The sequence below is a fragment of the Apodemus sylvaticus genome, chromosome 12 (genome assembly GCF_947179515.1).
Source record: "Apodemus sylvaticus chromosome 12, mApoSyl1.1, whole genome shotgun sequence".
NCBI lineage: Eukaryota > Metazoa > Chordata > Mammalia > Rodentia > Muridae > Apodemus > Apodemus sylvaticus.
This window is the reverse complement of record NC_067483.1, coordinates 100,852,057-100,878,144: the sequence shown is the minus strand read 5'-3', so window position 1 is coordinate 100,878,144 and position 26,088 is coordinate 100,852,057. Positions and strand designations below refer to the sequence as shown.

General features: G+C 49.9%; 1 protein-coding gene across 2 annotated transcripts in view; it reads right to left on the bottom strand.

Annotated features, from left to right (window-relative positions):
• Nucleotides 1-26,088, bottom strand: part of Lamb3 (laminin subunit beta 3) — a 42,086-nt gene that overhangs the window by 2,481 nt on the left and 13,517 nt on the right. For both annotated transcript variants that reach the window (XM_052200703.1, XM_052200702.1), the window contains exons 4-22: nt 20,704-20,818; nt 20,125-20,198; nt 17,248-17,439; nt 15,566-15,629; nt 15,116-15,309; nt 12,903-13,023; nt 12,092-12,280; nt 10,692-10,847; nt 9,957-10,153; nt 9,486-9,597; nt 8,022-8,400; nt 6,049-6,209; nt 5,757-5,974; nt 5,344-5,541; nt 4,902-5,046; nt 2,307-2,514; nt 1,784-1,925; nt 1,265-1,441; nt 488-641 (exon numbers count right to left, since the gene is read on the bottom strand). In XM_052200703.1, the coding sequence (XP_052056663.1) occupies nt 488-641; nt 1,265-1,441; nt 1,784-1,925; nt 2,307-2,514; nt 4,902-5,046; nt 5,344-5,541; nt 5,757-5,974; nt 6,049-6,209; nt 8,022-8,400; nt 9,486-9,597; nt 9,957-10,153; nt 10,692-10,847; nt 12,092-12,280; nt 12,903-13,023; nt 15,116-15,309; nt 15,566-15,629; nt 17,248-17,439; nt 20,125-20,198; nt 20,704-20,818 (3,196 nt within the window). The remainder of the gene's footprint in view (nt 1-487; nt 642-1,264; nt 1,442-1,783; nt 1,926-2,306; nt 2,515-4,901; nt 5,047-5,343; nt 5,542-5,756; nt 5,975-6,048; nt 6,210-8,021; nt 8,401-9,485; nt 9,598-9,956; nt 10,154-10,691; nt 10,848-12,091; nt 12,281-12,902; nt 13,024-15,115; nt 15,310-15,565; nt 15,630-17,247; nt 17,440-20,124; nt 20,199-20,703; nt 20,819-26,088) is intronic.

Below are 26,088 nucleotides of genomic sequence, written 5' to 3'. Positions count from 1 at the left end.
TGTCCTTATCACAGACACAAGCCACTATATATCAAAGCATGCATCTTGAGGGTAGCGGGAGAAAAGGTCCCAGCAGTACTGTGAGCCTCTCCAGGCCAGGCCATGCACATGTCTGTGTTCCTGCAGCCTCAGCAGATGTGCTGGATGCCCAGTAAGTCTTAGCTGAGCTCATTCCTGTGGCACTGCAGGCTTGGCTCCAACAAGAATGAGTTTTAGGAGTCCCAGACAGGATGGGCTAGTGAGGTGGCTTATGGGTAAAGGCACCTGTCACCAAGTCTGATAACCTGAATCTGATCCCTAGAACCTACAAGGTGGAAGGAGATAACCAACTCCTCCAAGCTGTCCTTTGACCTCCACATACATGCTATGGCACATGTACACACACACATGCACACACAAAAAGTATAATTAAAACTCTTTAAATAAGTCCTAGATGGTGACTGCCTTCCAGAATGCCCAATGGTCCATGCTCTTGGGTCATGCTCACCTCTCATTTTGTCCATCATTTCCATGGTCTCCCCAAAGAGCTCCTCTGCTTCCGTCTTGATGCTCAGGATTCGACTGCCTTGCTCACCCAGCATAGGACTCTGACCCAGCCGGTCCTTCAACTCTGTATACTTTTTCTTAAGTCTCTCAAAGCCCTGGGAAAGATAGGCTATTCTCAATACCACCATGAACATTATCTAACATTCTAAATGCCAGGACTAACTGGCATCACCCAAACAGGACGCAGCCTCCTAATATCCCGCAGGGGTTGGGTTTGCCTATACTGCCCTATTCCTGACACATATACCCCTCCAGGGGATGTCTTGAAATTTCTTTCCTCCTGTTTTGTCTTCTCACTTGCTAAGGACAAAATGAGAAGATACAAGGTATGTTGCAAAGGCTGTCACTACACCAGAATTACATGTGCCCATGCCTTGGGTAAATCAAGAAGCACACCTGAGATACTGATGTGGCTCTTTGATCTTCTTGGCCCTGATTCTGACTAGGATGGCACCCAGGGTATCTGTCTAAACCGTGAACGCCTGACCAGGCTGGAGACTTGGGATATGAGCTCCAGAGAGTATGTTGGATGTTCTTTATGCCTTGCACCAGCTGCCCAAAGGAGCAGGGATGGGTAGATCAGACACAGGGTATATTTGGGTCTGCCCCAAACTGTTGTGATTCTGTCCTGTACAATTTTATAAGGTGTAGTAACCCTTACTCCTCAGGAACCCCACTCTGGTTCCATGAGACTGGGATGACTCTGTCATCTTTTTACCTCCTGCGCATTCATTGCCTGATTGCCAGCACCCTCTGCGAGCTGCTGGGCCTGCATTGCCTTTGCCTGCTCCTCCTGGGCCTGCTGACGGAGCTCCTTCATCCGTGCCCAGAATCCACTCATCTGTTCTTTCATGCCTTTCACCAGCCTTTCAGCTGGCACCAGGACCTGCTGAACCTTTATTGAAAGACAAAGGAATTGAGGTGTGTGTTGGGTCTCACAAGCATCAAGGGGCCTCATTTCCCTAGCTTGTCTCTCTTGCTTCAGGAAGGAAAGTCCTCCCTTGACTTCAAGGTACCTGTCGGGTGGTACCCAGGCTTTCTCCTCCTCCAGCTCTACCCACTTCATCCCCAGTGCATCTCAGTCCATCCCTGCTTTTGTATCCTGAATGGGTGAGACAGATCTGAAGCTCGATCTGAAGCCAAGCCAAGGCAAGACCTCCAGGGTCATATTCTAACATCTTCTGCCTTGCGCCTAATTCTATTCATCCCCAAACACGGGGAGTTCTTAGTGCCTCACCTCACCAACCCTTTCCTGGATGAGCCGAAGAGAGCGACCAGTGCCCTGCATCGTGTCCTGAGCTTCCTGCAGAGCCACAGTGCCCTGCCGAAGGTTCCCGACCACATCATCCACCTGCCCTTCCACAGCATTGGCTCGGCTTCTGAGTAAAGGAAGAGGAAGGGGAGAGAGAATGAGTGAGCAAAAGATGAACAGATATGAGCTCAATTCACAGCCGTTCTGGAGGACATCATTCTTAGGCAGACAAAGACAAGGGAGACATTAGCTCTCTCCCACAGGACCCACCCACGGGCTGCTGTGTAAGAGTGGTGCCCATGGTACTCTCTAGGCACACGCTCCCTGCATGAAGTACTGGGTCATGTGTATGAAATGTAGCCTGGAGCCTGCAGAAATCCTGGCTTCCCTGGCCATGGAAAGCCCTTCCCGTGTTACAGACCCTGTATCCCTCTCCAGTCACACAGTTGGGGAATAAGCAAGCATAAGCTCAGTTCCATGAGGAAGGCACTGGGGCCAGTGGCCATACCTGGCCTTCTCAGCCTCAGCCTGGAGCCTGCGGGCCCGTGCGATGTCCTGCTTGGTCTGGGATAGCACTAAATCCACATTAGGGAGCCTGGCAGCAATATCTTGGATCTCTTTCATCTTGCGCAGCACTGTGGCTGAGTCCGTGGGCAGCCAGAGAGCCAGCACTGCCTCACTGACCTGTTGGATGGTGGCTGCATCTGTGGTGGGATCTGGAAGACAGCCAAGACAGCAAGCCGTCAGCCTGGAGGCCCCGCTTAGCTCTTCTGGGAGTAGCATCCCTCCCCCAGGCTGGGTAGCAAGCACTCCTGGAGGAGGAAGTCTGCTATAGCCCCTGTGCTGTTTCCCCAAGAGCCCTGCCCCTCCTGGCCAAACCCAAGCACCTTTCTCCGGTGGGGGTTGGGGCTGGTAGTGTTTCCAGGACGCTATAGGATTCTTGTCCTGTGCTCTACTGAGAGGAGGAGGGATGTGAGCACAGCTGTGGCAGCTAAGTGTCTGTGCCACAGGAAGCTGTGGGCTTGAAAGAGGAGGTGGTGCCAGGCAGCTGGTGCTGAATAACTACAGCAGCACACACATAATCAGCTCCAAATTGGAGGGAGCGGCCAGGAATTGGAACTACTTCCTTGGCAATGAGACCCCCTTCCCTGCACCCGTCTTCAGGCCTAAGTGCTCATTTTTGCAAAGGCAGAGAAGGACTACCATCTTTTTCCTGAAATATCACTGTCTCGGGCCAGTCCTAGCAATGCAATCTAGAAGCAGCGTTCCTAGACCCTCACCTTTTCCTTCTCTCCAGCACATGGCATACCCCATACCCCATAAAAACAGTCTTCTGGCTTGTCTCTCTTCTCCTGCTGTAGCATGAGCCTCCTGAGAACAGAGGCTGGATTTTGTTTTGTTTTGTGTCCCCAGATACTAGCTCAGGTCAGGTACTTGGAGGCCCTTTGTATTGGAGAGTAAATGAAAAACTGAAGAGAACCTGCTCTACGATACTTAGGCTGCCTAGGCTCAGTTTCCTGACCTGTGAAATGCCCTTGAGTGACAGGGCCTCCTCCCCATCCTGGGCTGTAGCATGTCACCATCAGTCAGCAAGAGTTTTTACAAAACGTCTCAAAGAGAGATCTACGAGAGGTGACACTTTCTCATCTCTCAGTTGCTTACAAAGATAACATTCTGAAAAGAAGTATCCACATGCCAGATAGCTTAGCCTGGCCTGAGTCCCTCCGGGGTTCTGGGATCAGTCTCTCTTCACAGGCAGCAAGTGACACAGTGCCATTCTCTCCCTGGCAGTAGCAGCTAGGACTGGTACCTCCTGCCATGGGTCTGCAGACTAGAATTCACCAAGCGGTGGCTATGAGAACTCTCTGGGGTCCTACCCACATCCCAGCCTCTCTCAAGCCTGCCTGCTCCCAGGAGCTGAGCCCAAACTACACAGAGTATAAGTCAACCAGCCCCTCCCAGCCTGAGCCCAGGCCTGCTCGAGTTAACATAAGATGGCCATTTAGCCTCAAGCCCCACACTTTGGTTGTCCTTGTGCCTGGCACCTCTGCTCTGCACTCCCATATCATGCTCCCCATGTGTGCGGACTCCCCCTGCTTAAGTCACAGGGCCTTTGTGGGGCCCCCCGCTGGACTTGAGTACTACCTGCACCACCCATAGCTCCATGCAGGGCCTGCTGTCTGCCCTCAGGAGACAGCTTTGGCCTCTTTGGGGTAAAAACACTGCAGTAGTAGCATGGGCTATGGCTGTTGTGCACAGCTCTCAGCTCATATCAACCAGGCTTCCAGCCAAGCAAGGTTCTGGCAGGGACCCGAGAGCTAATAATATCAGCTCACGCTCCAGTGGCACCTTTAATTTGTCAAAGCACATTTTACAGCAGTTCCTCGGTCCTCAGGATAAACCTGTAGAATACTACCAATCCCATTCTCAAGGGAAAGATAGAGTCAAGAGAAGCAACCTGCCTGAGTCCTATCTCATCCCCTAGGTCACTGAGGAGAGTTCATTTCTCATTCATTCATTCATTCATTCATTCCACCAGTCATATATACATATACATACACATACACATACACATGCCAGAGATATAATCATGAGCAAGACAGACAGCTACCTTTGCTTTCCTAGAGGCACACTCATAATGGACTGCACAACCATTCCTGAGCAGAGGATGAACGGGAGATGAGAGGAGGGACATAGACAGGGAAACTGCACGAAGCCTCTCTGGGGAGGTGTCATTTAAAGCTGTAGCCTTGGAGAATAACTGATACCAGGCGAGCAAAGATCAGAGAAAGACCCTGCAGTGGACACAGACCTGGCAAGTTCAAAGATGTTCAGTGAACAAAAGAAAGAGAAACAGATAGAGATGAAATGGACAGAGGTCAAGAAAGGAGCCCGTGTTCATCCAAGAACACGGAGGAGAAGCTGGAGGAAGGGTGGGAAGGCAACAAAATCAATAGGAAAAAGAAAACCCCAGGCAAGTGACAGGGCCAAGCCCAAGGGCAGCAGGCATGGTGGGAAGGAGGCAGGAGACTAGTGAACTAGATGTGGGCATGAGGGGCAGGGAGAAGCCAGGACACCCCCAGGGCAGTGAGGGCCAGCTCACCTGTGAGGAAGCTCCGGACCTGCTGGATGAGGAGCCGTGTGCGCTGGACATCTTCCTCCATCTGCAAGCGGCTGGTACTCACCTGGGCCTCAAGGCGCTGGGCATCAGATTGGACCCTTGATGCCGCTTCCTCAGCTGCCCTGATCTGTTGAAACACAGCGTGGGTCAGAAAAGGACAGCGCCTCCAGGGCAGCTCCCAAGGAATCTGTGGGGCATCCTCTCCTTGGGACTTGCAGCCTTGGGACTTAAACCAAACTCCATTTGCGAATCATATTTATATAGGAGAAAGCTCCAAATTCTACTTTTACACTTGCTGTGAGACTTCAGACGAGTCTCCTGAGATCGCTGGGCTTCACTCTCCTGAATATAAGATGTGAACTCTGAATTGCTCAAGGGATTTTTGCACCCCGTGACTCTTGCTCCCATATTCTGTGGCACCTACCATTTGCCTGGTCTGCTGGAGCTGGGTGTTGAAACTTCGCAGCTGCTCAGCTACCTGCCCCGCCATGCGGAAGGCCCCTCTGGCTCTGGGCAGGGCTCCTTTGCAGTGAGAGCCACAGGCTGTACCATTGTCCTGGGGACACAGCTCTCCAGGACAGTCTCCTGGGGTGCAGGCTCTCTGCCTAGACCCGCCACAAAGCTGTAGAGAGAGATGACTGTGTCAGAAGCCCCTCCATAACTACTCCCATCCCACACTGAACAGCCATACATCTCCATGGCAACCATAACCATGTTTCCTTGGCAACCCTGGAGCATACACCAAGGACATGGGGTCAGAAGGAGTGGGGTAGGTTCTGAGTGGAACACATTGCAGATGTGAGGGCTTCAGGACACTGGGCTCTCATTCACAGTCACCTTGTTGATGGTGGGTGTCAAGTCAGGCAGCGAAGACATTTCTAGGCGCAGGGCCATGAGCTGAGCTCCTCCGGCTCCTCCTCCTCCAGTCTGTCTCTCCAGGCCCTCTACCTCCCTGCGACTGTCCCTCAGCTGGCTCAGCAGACTGGACCTGTCGGACACTTGCTGTGCAGCCTGGGAGGACTGCTCATAAGCCATGGTCAGCATGCGGAAGGCTCCTGAGAAGAAGGATTTGAGGCCTTGGGTAGGGGCCTTTCTCCCTAGGGTGAGCAGCCTGTGCTTCTGTCCTCACCTGAAGGGTCCACACTGCTTAGCTTCTCAAATTGCTCCTTCTTGCTCTGGTACATAAGGAGGAGCCGATTGAAGTTTCTGTCTAGATTCCCCAGGTCTCCAGAGAAGGAGTCCATCTCCTCCTCTAAGGGCAGGTCCAGCGGCAGGCCCTGAAGAGTTCTCCTGAGATAGAAGGATATTTGCTGAACTATAGGGAGAAGCTGAGACTGAGTCAGGAGAAGCAGGTTGCTTGGGGAAGCACCTTCCATAAGGGTGTGAGAGGGGATGATCCACGTGGCATTCTGCCTGGCAGGGGCTCAGACAAGCTGGAGCCAGGGCACAGCCTACCCTATCTCTCTGCAAAGGCTCTGCGAATACTCTCTCTCTCCTTGACTTCTGTCAGTGTGATACAGGATTCACCTCCACCTCCTCCTCCACCACCACCTCCTCCTCCTCCTCCTCCTCCTCCTCCTCCTCCTCCTCCTCCTCCTCATCCTCATCCTCTATCTTCTGGCTGTTCTTTACTTCCATGAAGAGAACCACCCTGCTGTCTCCTCTGTCTCCAGGCCAACTTCAGCTTACATTTGGGATGTTTCCAGTCTCTCCTCTGTAGCCTAACCCTCCCCCACAGAGCTCCAACTACTATATGCTCATCAGCCATTTCTATCTGGCAGAGGCCTGGAGTGTCATTCCAGGCCCTGGGTCCTGAGCTTAAGTATCTCTGGCATATCTCTGTCCTCAGGCCTCATGACCTCTCCTACACCACCATGCTTTCTACTCTTACACATCTCTACCAAACATCCTTGTTCGGACATAGCATGCCCTTTTAGGGCCTACCAAAACAGCACATTCCTATGCTGACCACCTGTGGGCTAATCACCTAATTCTGAGACAAGTCATATAGCATTTCCCCTGTAAAGGCCACCATGGCCTCCTCTGTGAGAGTCTTAGCTCTCTAACTTACCTCATGTATCACATCACTGTTTACAGGACAGATACCTTAGCCCTTGGCCTGTGAAGACCAAGTATGTCTTAGTATTTTAATGTCCCAACCACCTTGCACAATGTTTGTATCTTATTAGGTACTCAAAAGCCTATTTATAAGGGCTGGGGAGATGGCTCAGTGGATAAGAATGTTTGTTCTGCAACTATAAAGACCTGAGTTCAAATCCCCAGCACACATAGATAAAAAGCTAGGCACTGACCAAAGCAGTAAGCTTCTGAGTCATTGGAAGACCCTGTCATAAGGCAGGTACAACCTACAGTGACAGCAGGCGTCACCCACCAATGTCCTCTGGCCTCTGTATACATGTGTACCTGCACACTGGTGTGCACACACACACACACACACACACACACGGAATGAATGAATGAATGAATGAATGAACAAATGAACGAATGAACAGGTTCCAACAAGCTGTAGCTCATCCAGAAAGCCCCCTCAACTCCCACACTGCCCAAGATGTCTGAATACCCTCATGAGAAACATAGCCTCTTTCATATTCCTTCTGGGCTTGGCACCATCCACTGATGCTCAGGGAACACAAGCTAATTATAGAAGCTTCCAGAACCTGAGCTCCTAAGGAAGGCGCCTCTGCTGGTTGTAGGGGTGTGGGTAGGACTGCTTCCATTCTAAAGACAAATTCAGAGATATTTTTAGTGCCCTGTCTCTTGGATGCCCTCTGCCAAGGTGACTAATCTGGGACTGACTATCCCACTGGCAGTACAGGCTCAGGAAGAACATTAGGCTCAGACTCTGGGTCTGTTATCTGCATAGCTCAGGCTCTGGGTCTGTTATCTGCATAGCTCACCACACCTGTGCCTGTCTCCACATCTGCAAAATGGAGGAAACACCACCATTCCACCTTTACAGACATGCCTTGGTAGCTAAGAGAGGATGTGTGTAAAAATGCCCCCATGAACTGGAATGAACCGGTGTGGTCCTCATCCAAATCCACTGGCATAATCCAACAGCTTAGCAGGAAAAGGACCTACCTGATAGACAAGATGGAATTAGCCACCTGAGCCACATCCTGCTCTGTGACAGAGGTGCCTCCCAGAATCTGTCTGATCTGCTCGATCTTGTTCTTGGCGTCTAGCAACCGAGAGGCCAGGCCGTGGTCCTCCAGACCTGTCCCTGTCCGCAGGCCTTCAGTGGCATTACGGAGACTGCGAAGGCTCCTCGCCTGCTCCTGGAGGTCTGCGTCATAGGCCTGGAAGCAGGAGTGGCAGGCCACACATACCGGGTAGCGGTCACAGTAGCCTCGTTGGCATTGGTCGCAGCGGGGCCCTGTAAAGCCAGGGCGGCAGAGGCAGCGGCCTGAGGCTTTGTCACAGCCAGGACCCTCGGTTCCTCTGAAGTCGCAGTCACAGGCTAGAAGTCGGGAGAAAGGACACTCAGAGGCTGGGGCCAGGAAGTGGAAGGGGTGTGGTGAGGATGAAGAGAATGGGCCTGCTTAAGTGACATAGACTATCCGTTGACATCGGCTAGAGCAAAGCCAGCCTTGACAGGGTATACTGGCTGGTTTTATGTGTCAACTTGACACAGGCTGGAGTTATCACAGAGAAAGGAGTTTCAGTTGGGGAAGTGCCTCCATGAGATCCAGCTGTGGGGTATTTTCTCAATTAGTGATCAAGGGGGCAGGGCCCCTTGTGGGTGGTGCCATCCCTGGGCTGGCAGACCTGGGTTCTATAAGAGAGCAAGCTGAGCAAGCCAGGGGAAGCAAGCCAGTAAGTCACATCCCTCCATGGCCTCTGCATCAGCTCCTGCTTCCTGCCCTGTGTGAGTTCCTGTCCTGACTTCCTTTTGTGATGAACTGCAATGCAGAAGTGTAAGCTGAATAAACCCTTTCCTCCCCAATTTGCTTCTTGGTCATGATGTTTGTGCAGGAATGGAACCCCTGACTAAGACACAGGGACTAACAGAAAGCTTGTACTCTGTGCCCACCGCATGCAAGTCATCGTCCAAGTTATATTTTTCTGTGCTTGTGAACCTATCTGATTCTCATACCCATTGCACACCATATTTCCTGCTTCTGTTTAGGAGGCAACCATGGCACAGAAGGGGCCCAGCGGACAGCACCTCTCCCTTAAGAGCAGGAAGTAGGAGAGGAGCAAGCTGATTAGACTCCACAAGGCATAGCTGAGACCAAGGCTGGCCATTAGACTCCACCTGTGCCACTGCTGATATATACTCCTCCAGGGAAGCACTCCATTCCCCTCTCCAAGACCCACTTTCTCTACTGCTGCGGGCCACTAGTCTCAGGGAGAGCCCCCTGCCTCTCACCTTAGTTAACCTGATCCAAGCACAGGGAGGCCAGACAGTCTTCAAGTGTAGACACTCACGGGGCTACCCAGGCTATCAGTACAGGAGTTCCAACCATATCAAGGCCCTTCACCAAGCATCCCTTATTCCCCCCCTCTACATGCCTGCTACATGATCATGTAATAAACACACACCTCGGCACCCCGTTGTCACATCTCCATGAGTCCGGTCAGGACACTGACGGATGGCTGCAGAACTACAAGTGAGGCCACCAAACCCTTCACGACAAGGACATTGCCCTGTAAACTGAATAGAGAGAATGCTGTAGGGAACCATTCCAGTCTCTGCATGGCCTTGATTCTGGGGACTGTGCCCCCAGACCCTTGCTCTACAGACCTGGGCTTCCCAAAACTATGGCTCCCACTCAAAGATAAGTCCAAAGTCAAGTTCTAGCAACGAATTGTAGAAGGTATGGGGAACAAGCCTGGCACAAGGCTGAGAACAACAGAGGGAGGGAAATCTGGTGGCCTCCCCCAAGGGGAAAGGGGATAAATGTAGCTTTGCCTGGCAGTGAGAAAGCCAAAGAACAGTGTAATGGAGAGACAAGAGAAGCTGGAGGGTAGGACCCCTCTGCGACTGAAGAGCCCTGGGCATGTCGCTCATACCTGGTTGCACTGGGAGCTGAGGGAGTTGCGTGGGTCACAGGCGCAGGGCTCGCAGCCCAGGCCGCTGGCTAGCTTCCAGTGGGAAGGGGCACACTGGTCACATTTGGGGCCCACTACATTGGGCAGACACAAGCAGCGTCCACTTTCCTCCTCACAAGGCATATCTTGCCGGGCACCTAAGATGCTGCAGTCACAGGCTGAGGGAGGGAGGAAGGGCATAGGTAGACTCCCATGGAGAGGCTAGCCCCAGAAAACATACACTGGAGAAGGCCCAGCCCTGGAAAAGCAACTGCCCTCTGACTTACCGGGACCCTTCCCACCTACCAAGCTCTGTCTGGCCCTGCTTCTGGACACTGTGTCCCAGACTCTCACTCTGCTAAAAGAATTCAGGGCTAATTCTGTACATTAGCCTAAAGTTGAGCTCTGCGTTGATACCAGCCTGAAGTCACAGGGCTTGTCCTTGTGCAGAACATGGCTTACTCATAAGACCACTGTGCCTTCCCAGCCACCTGGCAGTTTGGCAGCTGGCCTGCCCACCCTGGCACCAGATGACTCAAACCCACCTTCCAACCCTGGCCTGTGCTGCCACTTGCTGGAGGACTGTGGTGAAGCACGCATGCACAGAGCAGGGCTTCCTCTGAAGAGAACACTCCAATGACAAGGCTCCGTCTAGTCACTGCCCCCCCCAACAGCCCATGTCACCCCACCCCACACCTTCCTGGGACCTCTACTCACGATGGCAGCCCTTTGGGTTGGCGAAGGTGAGCCCCGTGAAGCCAGGCTTGCAAAGGTCACAGCGCTCTCCTTGCACGTGCTCTTTGCACACACACTGGCCTGTCAGTCGGTCGCAGGGAGCTCCTGGGACTGCTCCGTCTGGATCACACTCGCAGGCTGCGTGGCAGGAACAAAGAAACATCAGAGCTCAGAGCACATGCCAGGATAGCCCACTCCAAGTCCCCCAGCCTCTGACCCGTCAAGCACGGAACCCCTGGTGCCTGTTTCCCTATCTGCCACATGAGAAAAAGACATTTCTTCTGAGCGTAAATGGTGAATGCAGAACAGGTAGGACGGTGCTTGATTCCTGCTAAGGGCCATGCTTGTTCTCGCTTTTGTGGTCCTCACTTCTTGAGTGACTACTGTGACCAGTCTCACAGGCTGCCCTGCCCAGTCCACAAAACATCCTCAGCAGGCAGCAGTTGCCATACAGATGAGGAAAACAGTGCTTGCAGATGTTAGCATCCTGGAGATCGTCCTGGGGGTGGGGGAAGCGACTCAAGTCTATCTCACTAGTTCCAGACATAAATACTGGCCAGCTACTGAGCTTCTCCTGACTGCATCTGGATGCCTTCATGCCTCACAAAACTCAATGTTCCTTTGTCCACAAGTTTTCTTCTAAATGAACTGGCCTGAAACACTTGTTCTAACCTGTTTGTCTCCTAGGTCAGCAGTTCTCAGCCTGTGCGTCACAATCCCTCTGGGTTGAATGACCCTTTCACAGGGGTCACATATCAGATGTCTTGCACAACAGCTATTTACATTATAACTCATAACAGTAGCAAAATTACAGTTATGAAGTACACACAAAAATAATTCTGTGGCTGAGGGTCACCACAATATGAGGAACTGTATTGAAGGGTCACAGCCTTAGGAAGATTGAGGAACCACTGTCCCGTGTGAATCCAGTGGCCTGGTGGACATGTTAAGCCGTTCCATTATTCAGTCAGTCAACAAATACTCAACTACAGCAACTTACCAGTCATTGTGCTGGGGCTGAAGGATTAAGATATAATCTCATGGTGGAAGAGTTCTCAACATTGGGGAAACAGAAAAACAAAAGGGGTGTACTTGAGCCCCTCAGTTTCACAATATGCGTGCACCCCAAAAGTAGGATCTGTGTTTGTGGATTCTTTTCTCTGTGGCCAAAAGAAAGGCTGTATACTAATCAGCACGCTCATTGCTTGATGGTCCAGACACCAGAGAGGGTAAGTGACTTACTCAATAGAGCACAGCTAAATTAAAACAACCCACAAATCCTTGAGACAAAAACTTCATTCCTTCTTGGTGGCCTTCATTTCCCTAAGGACAAAATGGGGAGAATGGATGGACAGCCACCTGCCCCTGAAGCCACTACTCACGAATACAGGTCTCATGAATGGGAGCACCGGGTCGTCTAGTCCGGAAATAGTGTAGCTGACAGCGCTCACAGTTCTTGCCCTCGGTGTGGTGCTGGCAGTTGTCACACACACCCCCACTTGTCCCCTGGCTGGCAGCAAACACAGCTGGGTCAAAGTGGCAGGTCTCTGAGTGCCCATTGCAGTCACACCCTAGATGGGGAGATCCAAAGTTGACTCAATGAGGCAACCTAGACCACCATGGAAGGCCCCATAGCATTGGCATCTCTATCGACTCCTCAAGATGGCAGAGCAAGGAACTGAGGCCCAGTTTCAAAGAAGGCTGGGGAAGGGTTGCATGACCAGGGAGAGAGCTGAGTGGACAAGCACTCAGACCTCCCAACTCCCTTTTGGGATGAACTCCAGAAGAAAAGGAGGTCCTCCATGCACTCTAGCCCTCCGCATAGTCACAGATGGGTCTCTGCCACGTTGTGATCTGCACAGACAAAGGCTCTGTATCCAAGGACCATTGGGTATAGCGAAGTGATCACGGGGAGCCCGATGTGTCTGACACAGAGCAAGGAGCCTGGAGGACCAGTGGCTCTGGGGGATTCATCAGGGACCAAAGCCTGGCTCTTCCAGAGCTGACAGAATAGAGGTGGAGGCAGTGAGAGAATTCCAGCTCCACTCTAAACTAGATATCTGATAGACATGGCTGAAATTAAGTTTCCACATAAGCAATGAATGCATATTCCCAGTGTTCCAGGTAAGAAACAGAACTCCCATCAACTCCCATCCCATTTGCTATGCTCAGGGGCTGATCCCAGGCTCCTACTTTGGCACTCATGAGTGTCCTGGCCCTCTGCAGGTCTCCATGGCCGGTTATTGTAGAAGGGGGCACAGCGGTCACAGTTGGGGCCAGCTGTATTGTGCTGGCAGACACAGACATCATTGACCTGGGAGAGGAGCCAGTGATTACCAGAAAGAACATACAGGAAAGTTTGAGCGCTGGACCTGCCCACTCCCCCGCAGACCAGAGTGCTTCTTCTTCAAGACCTTGAGTGGACACAAGCCCTTCCAGGACACCACACCTAAATGCTTCACACCTAAATGCTTCACACCTAAATGCTTCACACCTAAATGCTTCACACCTAAATGCTTCACACCTAAATGCTTCACACCTAAATGCTTCAGCCTCCACCCAGTTCCTACAACACTGTGATGACCAGGATCTGTATGTGAACACTCACAGTGTGTGCCTGTGAGAAGTCAATGCACCACCATGCTTGTGTGGCGTCCTGCATAAGAGTAAGGGTTTCACAGGCTCTCTCGTGCTTCTTGATACCTGTGTTGTTCAGGCCAGGGCTCAGTGGAAGATTAGGAACATCGGACTAATAGACTGTGGGACTCAAGAGGCTGGCAGGCTCTCTGCAGCTTCATTCTGCCAGTCTGTGACTAAGCTGTTTGGCTGGTAGAACATGCACTGTGAGTTGTTACTAGACTCATTAAGATATAAAAATAGAACCACTATTGTATGCTAATTGCCTCTCCAATTAAGCCCCACCCCCACAGCCTGGCATGCAGGGACCTGTTCACTCTTAGCTCTTCTCTCCTCTCTGCCACAGCTGAATCTCTAGCCACTATTCATGCAAGCTGGCATTTCCCATTAGCCAATACTGATGGGTTTTTTTTTTTGCCTGCCATAATTAATTTCTGCATCCATTAGCCAAATGGATCATAGCTATCTCTCCTGCCTAGGTTCTCCTAGGTCCCTTTAACTCTATAAATTACAGGACTGACTGCATGCATAGTCACCTAGACAGTGTTTTACAATGCCAGTGCCCTGGCCAAGTTCCACCTGAACCTTGAACCTCTGGGACAAGGCTGAGGCACTGGTGTAGCCCTGTGAGCTCCTCCTCATGCCCCTGCACTCCTCCTTCTCAGCCTCCAGCTCTCTGAATCTGTATCCTAAGCCCTGAGAGATCCTGGGGATCCCCTCTGGGCTCCTTTGTAGCCTCCAGAAGGAATTGGCCCAGAAGTGGACAGATCAGAGACTGGACTGCTCTCTCCACTAACCTCCCTCCTCAGTCTCCTGTTATGACTCCCCACCACCCCCTCCATGCCCCTCTGCCACAAGGCTGTGCCAAAACCCTTAGGTTGACACACTGACTCCCTGGGAATGGCAAACAAAAAGTCACAGCTCTCTCCTTCACTACTGTGGCTCTCCCCTCTTCCCACGGTCTTCCTGCTCAGTGTGACTGTAGACCAACAGAGCTTGCTGAACTGTAGCTTCTCTACCCCCTGCATCAATACTGGCTGGTGTCTGGACTAAGCACCAACCCCCTCACCTGGCCTCACACCCTACTGCCAGATGAATAAACTCTTCGGCTCTCAACCCCATGGGAAGTACAACAACCTGAAACTTCCAACCTCAGTAATTAAATCAGAATAACTGAGAGTAGAGGCACAGGCAGGTTATTTTAGCTCCCATGCCTTGCAATTCATGATAATATTTTCTTATGTACACAGTAATTTCCATGGTATAGTAATGCTGTGAGACCCAGGTTGAGAGACTGTGTCAGCTTTCCCTGTACATGCAGCTGAAAGTTGAAACCATCCCGGCTGTAATGCAGACCGAACTATACAATTAGATTCCTGAAACAGGTTTTCCTTTGTTCTTGGAGACTTTCTAAATACCTATGTCTTTTTTATTGTTGTTGTTTTTATCACTTGCTTGCTTGGGTACTTTTTTTTTCCTTTACAAGGTGATATGCACCCAGCTAGTCTTAAAAATTCATTCTGTAGCTGAAAATGACCTTGAACTCCCTTCTAAGTTTTCTAGGCTCACCAGGTATGCACACCCTGCCCAGCCCCACCCCACAACCTCCCTCCCTCCCCTTCTCTGATCTTTCACCTACTAGGCAAGTACTCTACCACTGAGCAACGTCACCAGCAGTAGCCACAACTTGAACGAAGTGGCTGACCTGCTTCATGGATCTTTTCTGGTCCTACTCCTTCCACTCTACCCTACCCACCCTGGGTTGTCACCTGCACAGCAGTGGCGGGACCTGTAGGTCCTCCGGGATTAGGGGCACAGCGGTCAGCATGTCCATGACAGAAGCAACTCCCCTGTAGACGAAGCTGTGACACTGCAAAGTAGGCACTGGGCGGATAGGCGCCCCTCTGAGGCACAGGGGCCAGTTTGGTGAAGTTGACTCTCAAGTTTGTGATGTCCCCGAATTCTGAGAGTGGCACCAGCAAGAAGGAGAGGTAAAGACAGGAAGTTAACGGCCAATGAAATCATTCCTACCTTCCCATCATACTACAAACACCCCCACCCTCAGCCTCTCACAGCATCTCCCTGGAGGGTGAGGGAGTCAAGCAGTACTTCCCAGCCATGTTGGGGAAGTAGGAAGGAACTGGACATTTCAATGACCCAGATTCCAGGCTGTTTCCTATCCCTACCATCAGTCCCACAGAAAAGTGGAAGACTCAAACCTTGAATCTTTTTACTTTGAGATGCAGGGATAGCTGATGCCAAATCCATAAGGTTAAGTTGGACCTGATCAGAGAGAAGAAAGGTCAGGACGGCAGAGACTGGAAATGTGAGGGAAGCTCATAAGCCTTCCGCCCCATTTGTCCTCATTCCCCTTACACCCCTTCTGGAACCTGAGACAGATCATGGCCCCGAGGCCTGCCACCTGTGCAGAGTAGAGCAGATGGCCACTGGACCCTAAAAGAGCATACATAATGTGTGTGTGTGTGTATGTGTGTGTGTGTATGTGTGTGTGTGTATGTGTGTGTGTGTGTGTGTGTGTGTGTCTATGTTGGAAAATACAAGTCTACCAAGAATTTCCTGCTGTATTATCTATGACAGAGGAGGGCTTCGGCAATACTCTTTTATTATTAGTTTTAAGTTAAAGGGTTTTGTAGTTGTTGTTGTTAGTGTGTGTTCATGTGTGTAATGATGTGTGTGAAGCACACGGCATGCTATGGCATGTGGATGGAGGTCAGAGGACAACTCTGAGAAGTTGTTTTTCTCCTTCTAGCTTTACATGGGTTCTGGTGATCACACTCACGCCACCAGGCCTGCATGGCAAGCATGCGACTCACGGAGCCGTCTCACCAGCCCTACTGTTAGTTTTTTACATTGGTATACACAACAATGGGCTTTGTCTGGCATTTTCATACTCAGGAGGTGGCAACTTTCTAGGGACTGGCCACTCTGGTGACCCTCAGTTTTGAGTGTGCTTTTATTATACAGACTGCTCACCACATGAGACTTCTTGGCACATCCCACCACGTTTTCATTTCAACCCCCTACAAATGAGGAAGAAGCCTTGGTCTCTGCTCAGGATTAGGAACAAGTGGACACACAGGCTGAGTAAAACTTTAACCAAGTAGCTCAGTAGTTCTCAGCTTGTGGTTGCAACCCTTAAGGATTGAATGATCTTTTCACAAGGGTCCCTAAGGCCATTAGAAAACACAGATATTTATATTAAAATTTGTAATGATAGCAAGATTTCAGTTATAAAGTAGCATGAAAGTAATTTTATGGTTGGGGTTACAACAACATGAAGGAATTGGAAGGTTGAGGACCAACCACCACTAGGTGGAAACAAGGAGATCTGCAGCCACTGGGGGGCAGCACTCAGCCTGCCTGTCACCTGAGTTGCTTCTCCTCCGAGGGAAAAAGGAAGCTACAGCCTCCTCCGTATAGGATGGGATATGCTTTGGGAAAGAGTTTGACCATATGGGAAAGATTCCCAGAGGAAGTTCCAGATGTTTCTAGAGGCAAGTTGTAATTTTTATTGCAGATGCCTCTGGAACTCTGGATTATTCTTGAATTCCACCCCCAAATCCCCATCTGGCAGACAGATTAAAACAAAACAAAACAAAAAATCATTTTTGTGTTAACTCTTCTGAAAGTGAAATTACATGTGTTCTTTGCTCACTTTTGTGTAAGCACCCACCCCAAATACTCCCAACAAAGCCCACACAGGTATCCCATGAGCCCTATAGGAGGAAGCCGGGGAAAGTCAGGACTGAGATGCCATAGATGCTGCAAGGTGTTTCTGGAAAGGCCCAGCAAGATGACATGGCCTCACAAGTTCTCGCTTCTTGCCTGGGAGATATGGGCTTCCTCCCTTTGCCCACTGGTTCAGGTTCCCTGTACCTACCTTTCCCCCAGTCTGGTGCCCATTAGGCCTCTGGGGCAAGGGCCGGCACCGGACGTCCTGCCAGTTCTTGGGTTGGCCCTGGTGGACCTGGGGAAAGGTGCTGGCACAGTCTGTCGCCAGGTACTGGTACACCCTCCATGTCTTGCCAAAGTCAGAAGAGCGCTCAATCAACATGCCAGCTGGCGTGAGACCCTGGAGAAACATAGGGCAGGGTGTAGAGGGGGGTTGAGTGACAGAGGGAAAGAGGTACTGGTGCTATCCCAAGGGGGACACAACTATAGAAGCAGGATCCTGCAGAAAGGAGGGAGAAATGGCCCAGCTAGAGCAAGGACTGTGGCAAGTGACAGGGGTCAGTGCCCCACCCCCACCCCAAACCACCCTACCATCAAGTTGGCCCCAAAGCAACAAGACTGAGTGAGCACAGGCTGAAACCTCTGAGCCTATGATACAAATCACTCCCCTTTCGCCTGTTAAGGTCTTCATCTTGGGTGTCTTGTCACAGTAACAGAATGAAGAACAGCATGCCCACCCTTCTTAAATAAACTCTAACCTGAGCTTGTGTGCAAAGGCTCTGTGCTCCTTGGTTGGCCCTCACTGGCACCCAGCTCAGTGAGTCCACCCCCTCTTCAGCCTTTCCACTTGTTTCCTTCTCTGCTTGAGACACTCCTCCCTTGTGGGTCTCTCCGCATCTTTTGTTGGAAGTCTAAATGTCACTTCTGTGTGGAGGTTTTTTTTATACATTTCTAACTTGCATTCTTCTGCCCAGTCCATGCCATGTTTCCCAGTCTAGCATCTGGCTTTCCTCAGAAACAGCACCATCATTCTGACTATTTACTAGCCAATTTCCTGTTTTCTAGGCAAGTTTTCTCGGCTCCCACATAGTTCCTATTTGTGGGTGCACAGAGGAGCCATCAGCTTGCCCTGTGAACTGCGAGATGCTCATTAGCATCTCTCGACCTCAGTTCACTGTACGTCACTGCCACACCCACAGATGTGATGACCAAAAAATGTCTCCAGAAACTGCTGGAAGCCCCTTCCCCAACTTGTCACAATGTCATTGCATCCAGGTTCATCGTGACTTCATTTTAAATGTCTTTCTATCGCTAACACCTGATGCCAGTTCTGCTATACCTTCAGTGTTTGGTATGTGTGGGGCCAAATCTGATACCTGCATGGCAGACTGTGGAGAGCAAAAGCATTTAACAGTATCCAAGTTAACACTGCCTTTCAAAGCTGTCACCTTGAGGGGACTGGGCTTCTGTTCAAACACTGCTGGCATTTCTCGAAATACTTTGACCTTTTGTAGGGCAGGGCTCTCAGAGCTAACTTCCTCAGCCATGCAAGAAACTGGGTCCTGTTACATTTCACCCCACACTCTGGAGAGTCTTATAGATTTTCCTGATTGTCTCATCTTATTAATGAAACCTTATCCTTTTGTGCTTGACTATTTCTGTATGAAGAATAAGACTAAATCCTCTCTGAAGAAAGCACACGATTTGTCACAAATGAATGGAAGCCGTTACTTCTAGGAGGAGAGTGTAAGACAGGAAGAAGGATTCTAGAGGCTATAGAGCTGATGGGATAGACTGATCTCCAAGAGCAGTGTGCCACTGTGTGTCCTTCCTGTGGGCAGGTAAGCTCCTGGATGCTAGTTAAACTTGATCTCATCTTCAAAGTTGTTAAAGTAGAGTATACCAGAGGCTGGGAAGATGACAGCTGTCCTTGGTGTGTAAGTTTGAGGACCATACTTCATATCTCTAGCCCAGTCTTTCTCTCTATCACCAGTGAACCACCTGTGGAGATGATGACTGGAAGGATCCACTCCCCTCAGCCCATGCTCTCTGTCATGATATTCAACCTCTGCTTAGTCAATCGAGCAGCCACTACGGGCTGAGGCCTCCGACACCCTGAGACAAAATAAATCCTTGCTCTGTAAACTGATTTCTTGAAGATCTTTGTCACATCAGTAAAGCCTGATTAACAGATGTGTACCACATAGACATGGTGTAACACACATGGAGGGTGTTAAGATTAGAGGTTGATGCCTTCCTCAATAGTTCTTCATCTTAGTTTTGTTTTTTGTTTGTTTGTTTGTTTGTTTGTTTTTGTTTTTTGAGACAGGCATTACAATTGAACCTGGAGCTCACTGATTCAGCTAAAATCACTGGCCAATTGACCCCAAGCATCCATCTGTACCAGCGCCCTCCTTCCTTAAGTGATGGATTATAGGCTACACCCAGGGGAGTGAAGTAGAACAGATCACTAATGATGGATCCAGTAAAACCAGGAGTAGGGAGAGAGATAAAAACAAAGAAAGGGAATGTCTAGACGAATAGGGCCCCAAAGGGCATGCCCCCAGTGACTGACTTCTTCCAACCAGCCCTACCTGAAAGTCTCCATCACTTTGAAATAATGCCACAGATCACCAGTTCATTAATGGATTGATACATTAGTTCCATCAGAGATCTCATGACTCATTTTCTTCTTGATGACTAGGTCCACCCAGTAGGGGCCAAGCCATTAGCAAGTGAGCTATTTCAGTGACATTTCATATCCAAATCATAAAACGCAACCAAGCCCAGTGAAACTGATATGTGCCAAAGTAGAGTTGATTAAACAGGTTGAAGATGTTGGCTGCAGAGAGAGGCCCAGAGTCTACAACTGCAGCAAGACCAGAATGGGGGGATGAGAAGAAGCCATCTTCTCCTGAAGGATAGACGTCTGTTGTTAACATGATATAAGATCCTAGTTAGTGCCTCTATTCTAAAAGAGGACCCCTAGAACATGATGCCACCATCCCAGCTTACGGAAATAAAGCATTGTATTCTTCTGTCAGCCCAGGTCCCTCTCTATCCCCTAAGGTCCTCAAGAGCAAACCTTAAAGTCCATCATGATATCCTGAAGCTGCATCCTCTTGTCTAAGTCCAGCTGCAGAGAGACAGGGCTCACATCTAGAAGAACAAGAAACAGAAAAGTTAGACAAGATGACCTCCCAATACTCCCAAAGGCCTTGATAACATCAGCTCTGGGCAGCCAGAGCATCTCTAACCTTGACTCTGAGCCACCTCTTGGAAAGGAGAAAACCAGTGTGTTTCTGCGTGTGTTATATATCCAAATCTGTCTTGTCAGATGGTGATATCATCACTGATACCTCTGATACCTCAGAGGATCCTAATTGGTCTGTCACAAACAGATTCATTCCCAAGACCCAAGTCCTTCCATGCACCCACCCATAGAGACAAGGACAAAGTGAAACAAATGTGGCTCTCTCCCAGAATTCCTTCTCCTCACTGCCTTTAGCATCCAAGAGACCCCCCAAAGCAAAGCTGGAAGGTTCTGCCTACCCACCTCCCACACCCTTCACCACAGAAACCCAGATCATCTTGGAACACCTCCATGTGCCCCAGCCTGTGGAGCCTCCATGATCCTGGGCTCCTGCATGTGGCAGGTCCTCACCGTTCTGTGACTGCCACCAGCGCATGGGGCCTGAAGACGAGACAACATTCTCCACTCTGTGACTGTTGTAATTGCGAGGAAGCCTGGAGTCACACTTGCAGCATTTCATCTGCCACTGCGGGAGAGGGAAGAGGCACAACTCTGAGTGGGTCCTCAGGGGTCCCTCCTCTATGTGCTAGGAGAACCTAGCACATGTCTTCATCTGGAATCCCACCCTCAAAGGACCTGTCAATGTCACTAACACACTAAGAAAGATGAATTTCTTAATGCAGGGCTACTGGTCATCAGAGTCTAAATCTGAGGTCTTCCTGGTCACAGCAAATCAATGTTGGGGTTGGGAATGGTAGAAAACAATCTTGGCTCATGCCATTGCCTTAAAACTGCAGGGGGGTGTGGGCAGGGTGAAGAAGGGAAGAACCCACGCTGACTTAGCACCTACTATATTAGGGAATACAGAAGAGAACAAGGCAATCAGAGGATCTGGTGCTGGTTCCATCATTCCTCCTCCCTGACTCTGTCTTTTTCCTCAGTAAGTTGAATGAAGGTTGAATTAGAGTCACCTCAAAAGCATTTGTTGAGCATGTCGCATGTGCCAGGCATGGCACTGGGCTCTGGAGCTTTACACTCTTCTCTAAGGAAACCCACAATTGGTTACCATTTCCCAGCTCCAAGATGCCCTGCCCATAGGAGAGAAGCTAGGTCTCTTAGTTCCCGTTCTTGTTGCTGTAATAAGATCTCTGACCAAATCAACTTAATAGTGAGTTTATTCAAGATATGCTCTGTCCTTGTCAGATATCCTCTGACCATCGCCGCAGCCTCTGCTACCTCAGAGGGTTGCAACCCATCTGTCACAAAGACCAGTTCCTAATGTCCAAGTCTCTCCAGGCACTCACTCCGAGACTAAGCAGAGTGAAGCAAAGGTGGTCCTCCCTCATGCACCCTCTTCCCAGCCTCAGTGAGCCCTTCTGTCAATAGAGGGAACCAGCCCATCACCCTGGTGATGTCAAAGCTGCAGGAGCAGCTGCTCATGTCACACCCACAATCAACAAGCAACGCGGGGCGAACACATGGGGCTGCTCTGAGTTTTTCCCCCACTTATGTAGCCCAGCAGCTCAGCCAAACCCACAGTTAACATAGTCAAGGCAATCCCGCACAGCCATGCCCCAAATGCTGGCATTGTTCTAATGTCCATCAAGCTGACAACGTTAACCACACAGCTGCCTTCCTGAGGCAGGCCTGATAAACAATACCCACACCTCCCATGCCCTGTACCTCCCTCTAAGTGGGACATGGGACTGAACTACAGAGCTACGTGGATGGACTCCAGGTAGAGGCAGAGATAACGGAGAAACGAAGGTGATCAGAGAGGTGAGTTGTCTATGAGTCTGTGCCTATGAGCATATGAGCACATGAGATACCACTTCCCCCAGGCACAGTGTGGCCCTGCCCCAGCTTCCTTGGGCTCCACATACAAACACCTGCTCTCTCTCCCTGAGTAGACATAACCCCAAACCCTGCCCCAAATCCAAGGACACAACCCACAGGGCTCAGAGTTCACACATGAGTAGAAGCAAGGCTTGGGCAAGACTTGGACTTTGCTGATTCTCCACACACCCCAGGCCTCTGCTTTCCTCTAACCCTTCCTTCTCTGTGAGATCTAACCCGCTAATCTCACCTCATCACCTTCCAGCTGCTCACACTTAGCTGTGTCAGGAAAGGCCACGTGTTGCCCAAAGCAGTGTCATATGCACGGGAACCTCTGCTTGGATGTACTCTGTGACCATGCTGGGCCTGCTCGTGAGCTATGGGCACTCTTGCCAGTACCATGTTGCCTCTGTGCACTCATACCACTGGCCAGAAAGGACGGGGGAGCTGAGTGTTCTGCTCCCGGGGCTTCCGCGTTCCTCCATACTTCACACTTCTTAGTCCTAGTCAGTGAAGGAACAGTACTTTCACCCTTCCTAATCACAAGCAAGAATGTCTTAGCAAACTAGACTGTGCCTGTCACTCACCAGCCATTTTCCATCCTGGCCAGACCCACCTGGATTCTCTTACCACCCATCTCCACTGGCTGTCCTATACACTTCCTGTTGGTTTCTGTTGACTATCTTCCCCTTCTGTAGTGTATTCTCCATGAGGATGATGCCTTCCCTGCTGCCTTCCAACATAGAGAAAGTGCCTGGCACAATGCTGGCTCTGGCTAATGAATTGCTGAATGAATGAATGAATGAATGAATGAATGAACAATGATTGGCGATGTTCAACATGTGCCAACTATTTCCACCCACCCGGTCAATAGCTATTTCTTTCCTGACCTCAGCATGTTTGGAAAGAGTGGAGAGGAAGTAAGGAATCGGGTATTAAGGTTAAGCTGTGTGCCTGTGCTACCAGCTGCTCGGGATGCTAAAGCAAGAGGATAGCTCAAACTCATTTAGCGTCAGACTAGGCAATGTAACAAGACCCATCTCTCAGGAAAATGAAATTAACTGAGAGTTCTGGCCAGGTATCAGGAACTATATTAGATAATTTCAATATCAGAGCCTATTTAAGGGGCCTAGGTGGTAGAACAGTTACCTTGAATACACAAAGCTCTGGGTCTGATCCCCAGTATAGTAAAAACTAGGCATGCTGGTACATGATTGTAATCCCAGCCCTAAGCAGATAGAGGCAGGGAGATCAGAAGTTCAAAGTCATCGTTAGGTATACAGTGAGTTCAATACCAGCCTGGGCTAAATGAGACCTTGTATCAAAACAAAATATAAAATAAAATAAAATAAAATAAAATAAAATAAAACAATCAAGTTCCACAGCAACCCTTTGAGGAAAACAGAATTTCTCTACTTTCCCCCAAGAACGCTGCTGAGTGACAGACGCTACCAAGAGCATGTTCTCTAGTCCACAGAGCACCAAGTAGGGCCCATGCTGACCCTCAAGATGACCTTGGGGAAGCCCATAGCACAGAGAGCACTCTGGGAAGGACCCAGCTTCTCCAGCTCACTCAGTTTAGCTGCCACGGAGATGAGAGATGTACCACTAGCTAAAATGCCTGGGCATTTAGCGTCATCTTTTCTGGGCAAGAGAAGGCTAGGGCAGGAGGGCCCTCTAGACCCTATTTGGTCCTTGGCAAGGAAGAGTGCTCTTCCCCTCGCTCTGCCCCACCTCACAGCATATTTTCCACTCCATTCTGTCTGTACTCAGCACATGTCCAGAGGAGAGACAAGGGCCAGCTGCCTTCTGGCAAATGCTGTCACCCGAGCTCCCCACCCCAGGCTGGGAGCTGAGCCCATCCCTTGCTGGCTGTGGCAGCACGCAGCACACGGCTCTTTCTTTCTTAACCTAGGACATTGTACAAGGAGCCAGAGATGGTAGGAATGGCCTTGGTGCTCCCAAATGACAGTTATATAACTATTAAAGAGTTTATAGAAACTGTGCAATTGCATGGGGGAGGGGATTACATGATAAAGTTTTATGGGTTAAAGGTAAGCTTAAATCTGTATATACAATATGACCTCAGATATATTTTTTAAGGAACAGACTATTCTGGGAAGAAAATATATCAATATAGTAGGGGAAAAACACACACAAAATTGCCATTATTCACCCATTTCAACCTATAAGCATATAGCTCAATTTAATATCTCTCTAACAGGATTTTAGGTGGCTTTCCCCCTTTTAGTTAGTTTTGGATATGTTTAAACTTTTATACATTTAGTATTGACTTTTATATGTAGGAATATAGACAAGACTATAAAAAATATGTTAAAAATATTCAGTATCAGTGTGCGTTCATCGCTCTGAGCTGCCCTCAGTCCATCTCCACTACCCTTCCACGTGTACAGGTACTGATGAGGGATCAGATGGCTTCCTGGGCTCAGACACTAAGAGCTTCGTGTCTGGTAACACAGCTGAATAGGGAATTGGCTTTGCGCTCAAAGGGAAGCTGAGCCCCAGCTTTAGACAGGTATTTTAAGTAGCTCTGCTGTCAACTCGCCAGCAGGATGGGCCTGAAATAGAACAGCTACAATAGAAGCTCAACTGAAGACAAGCTGTGTGCCTTCCCTCTGGCCTCGGTTTCCATTTCCCTGTAATACGTGTATGTGTTAGTGTGTGCGTGAAGCTGGTCTCACAGGTCCTATGTGCCCCTTTCTCTACAGCAGTGGCTGCTCCCAGCAGCTGCTGCCTCCCTCCCTGGGTCACGTAGCCAGCACACTCCCTGTGCATAGCTATCCAAGAGATGCTGCATTCTTATCAGTCTGGCCTGCCAGACCTCCAGCCAGTTTGGCTCCTGCTTTCTCTCCAGCTGGAGAGGCTGGACTTCCTCCTGGAGCCTTCTAGAATCTCAGCAATCTGGCTGAAAGACAACCCCTTCCAGAGAGCTAAACTAGGGCAGAGGAATGATCCTACGAGGCCTGGATCACGGTGGAGAAGGAAGGAACCCGCATGGGAAGGTTCTGAAGAACAGTGGGGGACAATAGGAAAGCACGCTCTGGTTAGCCAAGATGCAGTCCCCTTCAGGGGTGACCCAGGGACTGCTTTCTGTTCATCAAGCTCCGCCCAGGGTCTTGGGCACTAGCCGGTGCCCAAAGGAGGAAACAAGGGATAAAACAAAATAAACCAAAAGCCCTGCTGCCTAGCAGGAAAAAAATCTACAAAAATTTAAAAAGAAAGAAAATAGATGTCACCCATGTCAGCTTCCTCCTAGGTAAAGCCCAAGATGGATGCGATAATAAGAAGTCCCTGTCATAAATATCATGACTCTGAACACCCCTGGACCAAGCTTATCATTCCAGAAAACCACAGAAGCATGGGTGTCCAGCAGGACAAAAGAATCAAGAGAGGAGGAAGACACTGACCAGAGGCCTGCTGGGAAACCTGGCTCCCAGGAAAGAAAGAGTTGTGAGATGTCAGACAGGTCACCCCACAGTCCTTCCTCAACATGAGGTTCATCAGCCTCCTGGACTCTCCCTAGAACCAGTAAAAGGCCAAAGTCAGGGCCGGCAGCAGGTGCTGGGTGGGAAGAGGTGCCAGGGCAGTGAGCCATTTTCAACTTCAGCTCCTTTCTTGTTTAGAGCAAACTGTTTAGACATTGCTATCGCTGTCTAAACTAAATGGAGAAAGGCAATTTTCCAAAGCTGATTATAGAGCCCAGGCTCACCACACACCCCCAAATTATATTACATTATGGCTGCTCTCCTGGGCACTACCAGCATACCTTTGGCTCAACCTTCCAAAACCTCGGATGGTAATTTACTGCATCTTACATGGGGAGCATCCCCATCCTACTGGTCAGGAAATCTGGACGGGTGAACCAGAGATTCATGTACCAGGCATCTGATGCAGTACTGCCCTGCGCCATTCTGACTAAGGGCATACAGAGGTCATATG